Source organism: Amaranthus tricolor, chromosome 13 (genome assembly GCF_026212465.1).
Source record: "Amaranthus tricolor cultivar Red isolate AtriRed21 chromosome 13, ASM2621246v1, whole genome shotgun sequence".
Taxonomy (NCBI): domain Eukaryota; kingdom Viridiplantae; phylum Streptophyta; class Magnoliopsida; order Caryophyllales; family Amaranthaceae; genus Amaranthus; species Amaranthus tricolor.
The window spans coordinates 21,716,966-21,729,233 of NC_080059.1; the positions used below are offsets into that span (position 1 = coordinate 21,716,966).

The following is a 12,268-nucleotide window of genomic DNA, read 5'->3' on the forward strand; positions in this document are numbered from 1 at the left end:
TAAAAATGTAAAAAGGTTGGCGGCAAGACTAAAACTAGGTGACAAAAAATTTTAATGTAGTCTTATCCTTTAGATAAAACCAAGAATAAAGATCTTGGATTTTATTTTATTTCTTGCCCATGAAGGATAAGGAAAAAAAAAACTTTAAATAATAAAAATCTTATGCCTATATATATCCAAAGCATGCCGTGGGGAAAAAAATAGGAGAAGGAAAAGAAAAAAAAAATACAGAAAAATTATTTCATAAAAGCTAATTCAAAGAAAAATTCTAAAAACCCTAGAAAAATTCCTAAAAATTCTCAAAAATTTTCTAATAATAGTATTTAGTGTTAATTATAGAAATTCAAGGAGAGAAAGCTAATTTTGTGGCTAGAAATTCTACAACAAAAGAAATTGGTTAATAGTGAAATTATTAAAGGTATAAATTCTTACATATATTTATTTACATAAAATTATGCCCATAAATTTTTATATGTGTTTATTATATTTAAATTTCATTTTCTGCAAATTTTGGTGAATTAATTCGTTGTAATTTAATTTATATGATTTATTCTTTGAAATTGCCAAAAACCGCAAAATCTGAAATAATTTAAATTAAAATAGTAAATATTAATATTTTTAAACGAAATTTTTTTTGTACAGATATATATATGAGATATAGATTTTGTATTAATTTCGTGAAATATTATTGAGTATAAATATTATTATTAATTTTTTCTAAAAAAAAAACCGCAAAATCTGAAATAATTTTAATTAAAATAGTCAACATTAATATTTTTAAACGAAAATTTTTCTGTACATATATATATATGAAATATAAGTTGTGTATTAATTTCGTGAATTATAGTTGAGTATAAATATTATTATTAATTTTTGCTTAAAAAACGCATAAAATAAGAAAATTCATAAATTGGTTAAAAATAAATAATTCTGGAAAAAAAACAATTTATTTTAGTGTTACTGTATTTTCATCTCATTTAAATTATTTTTTTTTTGTAAAATTTTGTGATATTTAAATTTTAAAGAAATAAATTAATAATCTAAATTGTTATTGTAGGAAAAAAGAAAGAAAAATGAAAATAATAATTAAAATTAATTTATTTTGGTGAATAAGAATATACACCAACTCAATTAATAATAAGTTATTTATTTTAAAATATTTCATGTAGATTTTAATCTTAAGGAAATTAATTATTCATGTATTAAATCTAAAAATAAGTTATTAAGAAAATAATGAAGCATAATTGAAATTTATCTATACATAAATACTAAAGACCCATTTAGTTTTGATTTTAATAATATTAAATGATTATTTGTATGTAAGTCGTAATGAACTTATTTCTATTGTATGTTATTGTAATGTTGCATTTATATGAAAACAGTAACATGATAATAAAAAGGCTTGATAGTAAGGAAATGCCGAACCATGCTTCCGGCATGTAAAAAACGTGGGACGTGTTTTCCGGCACGTAAAATACGGCGAACACAGTAAGGTTGTTTAACCTGATCTGTGGCTCGAGCAACATTGTACTGGAGGAGTGACGACTCCCACTAAGTTAGGGGTTTTGGTTTACCTCACCCTAACAGGCCGTTACATATATCAAACAAAGATCATATGTGTTGCATTCATTAAATAAATAATCGGATTCCATGCCCTAACACTCAAGCAGAAGTGTTAGTAAATCACGCCCTGGTACTCAAGCAGAAGGACCAGAAGTTTAATATATATAAATGAATCTAATATAAAAATGAATTCCCTACAATACATAAGATACCTTGCATATTATTTATTGTGATGCACTTATTTTTGCATATTATTTGTTGCAATGCATATATTCTCTATACTTGCATAATTACGGTAAGTTTCTATACTCGGTTTTTTTTAAAACTGACCGATTTCCATCGGTTGTTCCCATATTTCGGGAGCAGATGCTGCAGGTAACTTTACATGAAGTTATTAAGAAGCTATAGTATTGTCTGTGTGATGTTAGTATATATGTAGTTTATATTACGGGTATGTAAAAACGATAATTATGTATTAAAGAAAGATGTAATACGTAAAATTATATTTTAATGATTTAAGTTTTCTTTGTTTTTATTGAAAATTCTGTTTTGTCTTATTTGTTTTTCGCAATAATCACGGTACGATAGACTTCCGCTTAGCATTACTTACTATTATATTACATTAAACCTATATTGGAAAAGGACTGTCCGTTATACCAAGTGTAACGGATCGTTCTTTTCTAATGTAGGTTTATAATCATATAATAGTAGGTAATGCTAAGCGGAAGTCTATCGTACCGTGATTATTGCGAAAAAGGAATGAAACTAAACAGAATTTTCGAAAAAAAATAAAGAAAACTTAAATCATTAAAATATAATTTTACGTATTATATCTTTTTTTAATACATAATTATCGTTTTTACATACTCGTAATATAAACTACATATATACTAACATCACATAGACAATACAATAGCTTCTTAATAACCTCATGTAAAATTACCTGCAGCATCTGCTCCCGAAATATGGGAACAGCCGATGGAAATCGGTCAGCTTTAAAAAAAACCGAGTATAAAAACTTACCGCAAATATACATGTATTGATAGTATATGCACGGCAATAAGTAATAAGCAAAAATAAGCGCATCACAATAAATAATATGCAAGGTATCTTATGTATTATAGGGAATTCATTTTTATATTAGATTCATTTATATATATTAAACTTCTGGTCCTTCTGCTTGAGTACCAGGGCGTGATTTACTAACACTTCTGCTTGAGTGTTAGGGCGTGGAATCCGATTACTTATTTAATGAATGCAACACATATGATCTTTGTTTGATATATGTAAGGGCCTGTTAGGGTGAGGTAAACCAAAACCCCTAACTTAGTGGGAGTCGTCACTCCTCCAGTACAATATTGCTCGAGCCACAGGTCAGGTTAAACAACCTTACTGTGTTCGCCGTATTTTACGTGCCGGAAAACACGTCCCACGTTTTTTACATGCCGGAAGCATGGTTCGGCATTTCCTTACTATCAAGCCTTTTTATTATCATGTTACTGTTTTCATATAAATGCAACATTACAGTAACATACAATAGAAATAAATTCATAACATCTTGCATATAAATATTCATTTTAAACTAAATCAAAACTAAAATGGGTCTTTAGTATTTATTTATAGATAAATTTCATTTATGCTTTATTATTTTCTTAATAACTTATTTTTAAATTTTGCACATGAATAATTAATTTTCTTAGGATCGAAATCGACACGAAATATTTTAAAATAAATAATTTATTAAATGGGTTGGCGTATATTCTTATTCACCAAAATAAATTAATTTTAATTATTATTTCAGTTTTCTTTCTTTTTGCCTACAATAACAATTTAGATTATTAATTTATTTCTTTAAAATTTAAATATCACAAAATTTTACCAAAAAAAAATATTTAAATGAAATAAAAATACAGTAACACTAAAATAAATTATTTTTTTTCCAGAATTATTTATTTTTAACCAATTTATGAATTTTCTTATTTTATGTGTTTTTTAAGCAAAAATTAATAATAATATTTATACTCAACTATAATTCACGAAATTAATACACAACTTATATTTCATATATATATATGTACAGAAAAGTTTTCGTTTAAAAATATTAATGTTTACTATTTTAATTAAAATTATTTCAGATTTTGCGGTTTGTTTTTTTTTTTAGAAAAAATTAATAATAATATTTATACTCAATAATATTTCACGAAATTAATACAAAATCTATATCTCATATATATATATGTACAGAAAAAATTTCATTTAAAAATATTAATATTTACTATTTTAATTTAAATTATTTCAGATTTTGCGGTTTTTGGCAATTCAAAGAATAAATCATATAAATTAAATTACAACGAATTAATTCACCAAAATTTGCAAAAAATGAAATTTAAATATAATAAACACATATAAAAATTTATGGGCAAAATTTCATGTAAATAAATATATGTAAGAATTTATACCTTCAATAATTTCACTATTAATTAAATTCCTTTGTTAGAATTTTTAGCCACAAAATTAGATTCCTCTCCTTGAATTTCTATAATTAACACTAAATACTATTATTAGAAAATTTTTGAGAATTTTTAGGAATTTTTCTAGGGTTTTTTTAGAATTTTTCTTTAGAAATTTGCTTTTAGGAATAAATTTTCTGATTTTTTTTTTCTCCTCCTTTCCTTTTACCCACGTTATGCTTGTTCTATTTATCGGCTAAGGATTGTAATTTTTTTTTGTTGTTTTAATTTTCCTTCATGTGCAAGCAAATAGTAATTATCTTCTAAGATATTTTTTCATAAGGATAAGACTACATTAAAATTTTTTGTCACCTAGTTTTAGTCTTGCCGCCAACCTTTTTACATTTTTACTTTTTTTTTTTTTTTCTTTTTTCTTTTTTTTTTTATATTATTATTATTATATATATTTTATTTTTAATAAATTAATATGGAAAATAAAAAGATTAGTTATTGTAGGTAATTTAGCTAGACTTAATATTTAGGTAATTTATTTTAAGAGAAATAAATTATATATAAAAGAAAAACGAGAACTTAAAAACGATTGGAATAAAATTTTGAAACGACATTAAAAAGAAAATAATAAAACGAAACGATTATTGAATTTGTCAAAATATTAAAGATTAAGAAAAACGGTCTGTTACAACTCTTCCCCCCTTAACATAGTTTCGTCCCGAAACTTGAACCTAAATGAATAACTGGGGATAGCGTTTTCTCATATCAGTTTCGCTTTCCCAAGTTGCTTCTTCGACATGATGATTCGACCATAACACTTTAACTTGAGGTATTCTTTTATTCCTCAATTCTTTCACTTGCCGATCCAAAATTCTAATTGGTCTTTCTTCATAAGCCATGTTTTCATCAATTTGGAGGGGTTCGTGAACTAACACATGGGATGGATCGTGGATATACTTTCTCAACTGAGAAACATGGAATACATTATGAACTCTAGCTAAACCCGGGGGTAAAGCTAGTTCGTATGCCACCTCCCCTACTCTTTTCAAAATTTCAAAAGGTCCGATAAATTTAGGGCTTAATTTCCCTTTTATCCCAAAGCGTTGGACCCCTTTTGTTGGTGAAATCTTTAGAAATACTTTGTCACCTTCAGCAAATTGCAAAGCTCTGCGACGATTGTCTGCATAACTCTTCTGTCTACTTTGTGCTGCCTTCATGTTTTCTTGTACTACCCTCAAGCTATCAATAGAGTCTTGGATAAGATCTGGTCCTTCAGGCACATTTCGGTCCATCTGATCCCAACATAACGGTACTCGACATTTTCTTCCGTATAAGGCTTCGTTTGGTGCCATCTTAATGCTGGTTTGATAGCTGTTGTTGTACGAAAACTCTATCAAAGGCAATTTCTGTTCCCATGAACCACCAAATTCAAGAATACAACATCTCAAAAGATCCTCTAATGTCTGGATGGTTCTTTCGGTTTGGCCATCAGTAGCCGGATGAAATGCAGTACTTAAACATAGCTTCGATCCGAATGCTTCTTGCAACTTTTCCCAAAATCGTGACAAAAATTTTGGGTCTCTGTCAGACACAATGGTTCTCGGTACTCCATGTAATCTTACAATTTCTCGAACATAAGCGTCAGCCAATTGTTTTACTAACCATGTTCCCTTCATCGGCAGGAATCTTGCAACTTTGGTCAATCTATCAACTATTACCCAAATTGTGTCATTTCCTCGTTGCGTTCTTGGTAATCCAACTACAAAATCCATGGATATGGAATCCCATTTCCACTCAGGAATTTCTAGTGGTTGAAGTAGTCCAGGACTCTTCTGCCTTTCAAATTTCACCTTCTGGCATATCAAGCATCGAGATACAAATTCAGCTATATCTTTCCTCATACATTTCCACCAAAATAATTTCCTTAATTCTTCAATCATTTTATCTCTACCAGGGTGTAAGTGAAACATTCCCTGGTGTCCTTCCTTCAAAATCTCTTTTTTCAACTCTGTGTTGTCTGGTATACACAATCTCCCGTTCATTCTTAGTTCACCTTTCTCACCTACTTCGAACGCTTCTGTCTCTTTTCGTTGAACTCGAATGATTAACTCGATAATCTCGGGATCTTCTTGTTGTGCTTCTATAATTCTTTCAAACAAAGTCGGTTGTATAGTCATTGCTCCCAAATACTCAACAACTTGATAGTGATTAACAATTTCTAGATCTAACTTCTGAATTTCTCGGTATAGTTCCCAAGGTACCGTCATTATAGCATTTACAGATATCCTCGGCCTTCTGCTCAATGCATCAGCCACTTTGTTTGCTTTTCCGGGATGATAATAATATAAATAATAATTATAAAAAAAAAATTAAAATTAGTATTTTAAATGAAATTTATTTTATGTGTTTTCTGTGCTTAAAAAAAATATGTGATTTGCGATTTAAGATATAGCTTACGCAACACTTCCCTACCTTATTAAAAAGATGCCAAAAGGTGGTAGTAGAGGGTATATCGTAAGAGGTCAACCTTTGGAGATCATTATGATTGTACACCTTACCTGTGTGACCGTATCTTTTATGATTTTCCATTGGAGATTGGTGGGAATCTTTTACCAGCTGACTTAATTCAATTTGATTTGGGAACTTTTGATATCATTTTGGGTATGGATTGGTTGGAGAGATATTCAGCGGAGATTTTGTGTAAGGAAAAGGTTGTTAGAATAAAAACTTCCGAGGGAATAAAGTGCATTCGAAAGAACTCAAGATTTCAGCTAGAGACAATTTCTGTAATTCAAGCAACACAAATGATAAAACAAGGAGATGAAGGGTTCTTATGTTATGTTACTACTGAGGAAGTAAAACCTAAACCTGGTTTGCAAAAAACCCCAATCGTTCAAGAATATTCTGATGTGTTTCCTAAAGAATTACCCGGTATACCTTCAAAAAGAGAAGTGGACTTCCATATTGACCTTATTCCTAATATCACCCCTATTTCTAAAACCCCTTACCGTTTTGCTCCAGCTGAATTGGCTGAACTAAAGAAGCAGCTAGATGAATTGCTGGAAAAAGGTTTCATTCGACCTAGTGTTTCACCATGGGGAGCTCCGGTTCTCTTTGTCAGAAAGAAAGATGGGAGTATGAGGCTATGCATTGATTATAGGGAGATCAATAAGATTACCATCAAGAATCGTTATCCTTTGCCAAGGATAGATGACCTTTTTGATCAGTTAGGGGGAGCAAGGGTCTTTTCAAAGATAGATTTGAGGTCTGGTTATCATCAATTAAGGATTGCTGAAGAAGATATTCCTAAGACTGCATTCAGAACCAGATACGGGCACTATGAGTTTCTGGTAATGCCATTTGGTCTAACGAATGCTCCAGCAGCATTCATGGATCTCATGCAAAGATACTTCAACCCTTACCTGGATAAGTTTGTAGTTGTGTTTATTGATGATATATTGGTGTATTCGAAGAATGAAGAGCAACATGAGAAGCACTTAAGGATAGTTTTGGAGAAGTTGAGAAAGGAGAAACTTTATGGAAAGTTTAGTAAATGTGAATTTTGGTTAGAAAAGATATCTTTCTTAGGGCACGTTATTTCGAAGGATGGAATTTCTGTTGACCCTGAAAAGATTAGGGCAGTGATGAAATGGCCGAATCCAAAGAGTGTTACTGAAGTAAGAAATTTCTTAGGCTTGGTAGGCTATTACAGGAAGTTTGTGGAAAATTTTTCTAAAATTGCCCGATCGTTGTTTGAGTTGCTTAAAAAGGGAGTTCGGTTTCAGTGGGGCGAGAAGCAGAGTAACTCACTAGAAGAGCTTAAGAGGAGACTTACGACTGCACCTGTGTTGATCATGCCCGACTGTGGGAAAGCATTTGAGGTATATTGTGATGCATTGAAGGAAGGTTTGGGATGTGTGCTAATGCAAGAAGGCAAAGTAGTAGCTTATGCGTCAAGGCAATTAAGGCCACACGAGCTGAATTATCCAGTACACGACATTGAACTAGCAGCCGTAATTTTTGCCCTGAAGTTATGGAGACATTATCTCTATGGAGTACCATGTAAGATCTTCACTGATCATAAAAATTTGAAATATGTCTTCACTCAGAAGGAGCTGAATATGCGACAAAGGCGGTGGTTGGAAATCATTAAAGACTTTGATATTGACATAAATTATCATCCTGGAAAAGCAAACAAAGTGGCTGATGCATTGAGCAGAAGGCCGAGGATATCTGTAAATGCTATAATGACGGTACCTTGGGTACTATACCGAGAAATCCAGAAGTTAGATCTAGAAATTGTTAATCACTATCAAGTTGTTGAGTATTTAGGAGCAATGACTATACAACCGACTTTGTTTGAAAGAATTATAGAAGCACAACAAGAAGATCCCGAGATTATCGAGTTAATCATTCGAGTTCAACAAAAAGAGACAGAAGCGTTCGAAGTAGGTGAGAAAGGTGAACTAAGAATGAACGGGAGATTGTGTATACCAGACAACACAAAGTTGAAAAAAGAGATTTTGAAGGAAGGACACCAAGGAATGTTTCACTTACACCCTGGTAGAGATAAAATGATTGAAGAATTAAGGAATTTATTTTGGTGGAAAGGTATGAGGAAAGATGTAGCTGATTTTGTATCTCGATGCTTGATATGCCAGAAGGTGAAATTTGAAAGGCAGAAGAGTTCTGGACTACTTCAACTACTAGAAATTCCTGAGTGGAAATGGGATTCCGTATCCATGGATTTTGTAGTTGGATTACCAAGAACGCAACGAGGAAATGACACAATTTGGGTAATAGTTGACAGATTGACCAAAGTTGCAAGGTTCCTGCCAATGAAGGGAACATGGTCAGTAAAACAATTGGCTGATGCTTATGTTCGAGAAATTGTAAGATTACATGGAGTACCGAGAACAATTGTGTCTGACAGAGACCCAAAATTTTTGTCACGATTTTGGGAAAAGTTGCAAGAAGCATTCGGATCGAAGCTATGTTTAAGTACTGCATTTCATCCGGCTACTGATGGCCAAACCGAAAGAACCATCCAGACATTAGAGGATCTTTTGAGATGTTGTATTCTTGAATTTGGTGGTTCATGGGAACAGAAATTGCCTTTGATAGAGTTTTCGTACAACAACAGCTATCAAACCAGCATTAAGATGGCACCAAACGAAGCCTTATACGGAAGAAAATGTCGAGTACCGTTATGTTGGGATCAGGTGGACCGAAATGTGCCTGAAGGACCAGATCTTATCCAAGACTCTATTGATAGCTTGAGGGTAGTACAAGAAAACATGAAGGCAGCACAAAGTAGACAGAAGAGTTATGCAGACAACCGTCGCAGAGCTTTGCAATTTGCTGAAGGTGACAAAGTATTTCTAAAGATTTCACCAACAAAAGGGGTCCAACGCTTTGGGATAAAAAGGAAATTAAGCCCTAAATTTATCGGACCCTTTGAAATTTTGAAAAGAGTAGGGGAGGTGGCATACGAACTAGCTTTACCCCCGGGTTTAGCTACAGTTCATAATGTATTCCATGTTTCTCAGTTGAGAAAGTATATCCACGATCCATCCCATGTGTTAGTTCACGAACCCCTCCAAATTGATGAAAACTTGGCTTATGAAGAAAGACCAATTAGAATTTTGGATCGGCAAGTGAAAGAATTCAGGAATAAAAGAATACCTCAAGTTAAAGTGTTATGGTCGAATCATCATGTCGAAGAAGCAACTTGGGAAAGCGAAACTGATATGAGAAAACGCTATCCCCAGTTATTCATTTAGGTTCAAGTTTCGGGACGAAACTATGTTAAGGGGGGAAGAGTTGTAACAGACCGTTTTTCTTAATCTTAAATATTTTGACGAATTCAATAATCGTTTTGTTTTATTATTTTCTTTTTAATGCCGTTTCGAATTTTATTCCAATCGTTATTTTAAGCTCTCGATTTTCTTTTATATATAATTTATTTCTCTTAAAATAAATTACCTAAATATTAAGTCTAGCTAAATTACCTACAATAACTTAATCTTTTTATTTCCTATATTAATTTATGATTAAAAGTAAAATATATATAATAATAATATTATAAAAAAAAAAGAAAAAAGAAAAAAAAAAAAGTAAAAATGTAAAAAGGTTGGCAGCAAGACTAAAACTAGGTGACAAAAAATTTTAATGTAGTCTTATCCTTTAGATAAAACCAAGAATAAAGATCTTGGATTTTATTTTATTTCTTGCCCATGAAGGATAAGGAAAAAAAAACTTTAAATAATAAAAATCTTATGCCTATATATATCCAAAGCATGCCGTGGGGAAAAAAATAGGAGAAGGAAAAGAAAAAAAAAATCAAAAAAATTATTTCATAAAAGCTAATTCAAAGAAAAATTCTAAAAACCCTAGAAAAATTCCTAAAAATTCTCAAAAATTTTCTAATAATAGTATTTAGTGTTAATTATAGAAATTCAAGGAGAGAAAGCTAATTTTGTGGCTAGAAATTCTACAACAAAAGAAATTGGTTAATAGTGAAATTATTAAAGGTATAAATTCTTACATATATTTATTTACATAAAATTATGCCCATAAATTTTTATATGTGTTTATTATATTTAAATTTCATTTTCTGCAAATTTTGGTGAATTAATTCGTTGTAATTTAATTTATATGATTTATTCTTTGAAATTGCCAAAAACCGCAAAATCTGAAATAATTTAAATTAAAATAGTAAATATTAATATTTTTAAACGAAATTTTTTCTGTACAGATATATATATGAGATATAGATTTTGTATTAATTTCGTGAAATATTATTGAGTATAAATATTATTATTAATTTTTTCTAAAAAAAAAAACCGCAAAATCTGAAATAATTTTAATTAAAATAGTCAACATTAATATTTTTAAACGAACATTTTTCTGTACATATATATATATATGAAATATAAGTTGTGTATTAATTTCGTGAATTATAGTTGAGTATAAATATTATTATTAATTTTTGCTTAAAAAACGCATAAAATAAGAAAATTCATAAATTGGTTAAAAATAAATAATTCTTGAAAAAAAACAATTTATTTTAGTGTTACTGTATTTTCATTTCATTTAAATTATTTTTTTTTTTTGTAAAATTTTGTGATATTTAAATTTTAAAGAAATAAATTAATAATCTAAATTGTTATTGTAGGAAAAAAGAAAGAAAAATGAAAATAATAATTAAAATTAATTTATTTTGGTGAATAAGAATATACACCAACTCAATTAATAATAAGTTATTTATTTTAAAATATTTCATGTAGATTTTAATCTTAAGGAAATTAATTATTCATGTATTAAATCTAAAAATAAGTTATTAAGAAAATAATGAAGCATAATTGAAATTTATCTATACATAAATACTAAAGACCCATTTAGTTTTGATTTTAATAATATTAAATGATTATTTGTATGTAAGTCGTAATGAACTTATTTCTATTGTATGTTATTGTAATGTTGCATTTATATGAAAACAGTAACATGATAATAAAAAGGCTTGATAGTAAGGAAATGCCGAACCATGCTTCTGGCATGTAAAAAACGTGGGACGTGTTTTCCGGCACGTAAAATACGGCGAACACAGTAAGGTTGTTTAACCTGATCTGTGGCTCGAGCAACATTGTACTGGAGGAGTGACGACTCCCACTAAGTTAGGGGTTTTGGTTTACCTCACCCTAACAGGCCGTTACATATATCAAACAAAGATCATATGTGTTGCATTCATTAAATAAATAATCGGATTCCATGCCCTAACACTCAAGCAGAAGTGTTAGTAAATCACGCCCTGGTACTCAAGCAGAAGGACCAGAAGTTTAATATATATAAATGAATCTAATATAAAAATGAATTCCCTACAATACATAAGATACCTTGCATATTATTTATTGTGATGCACTTATTTTTGCATATTATTTGTTGCAATGCATATATTCTCTATACTTGCATAATTACGGTAAGTTTCTATACTCGGTTTTTTTTAAAACTGACCGATTTCCATCGGCTGTTCCCATATTTCGGGAGCAGATTGCTGCAGGTAACTTTACATGAAGTTATTACGAAGCTATAGTATTGTCTGTGTGATGTTAGTATATATGTAGTTTATATTACGGGTATGTAAAAACGATAATTATGTATTAAAGAAAGATGTAATACGTAAAATTATATTTTAATGATTTAAGTTTTCTTTGTTTTTATTGAAAATTCTGTTTTGTCTTATT

The 12,268-nt window shown here is 30.0% G+C and overlaps 1 protein-coding gene across 1 annotated transcript; it reads left to right on the forward strand.

The window, feature by feature from the left end:
• The first annotated feature begins 9,187 nt into the window (after window positions 1-9,187).
• On the forward strand, window positions 9,188-9,991 carry LOC130798936 (uncharacterized). The gene has a single exon (XM_057662032.1). The coding sequence runs from the start codon at window positions 9,188-9,190 to the stop codon at window positions 9,806-9,808; it is 621 nt and encodes a 206-aa protein (XP_057518015.1). The 3' UTR covers window positions 9,809-9,991.
• Window positions 9,992-12,268: the final 2,277 nt, after the last annotated feature.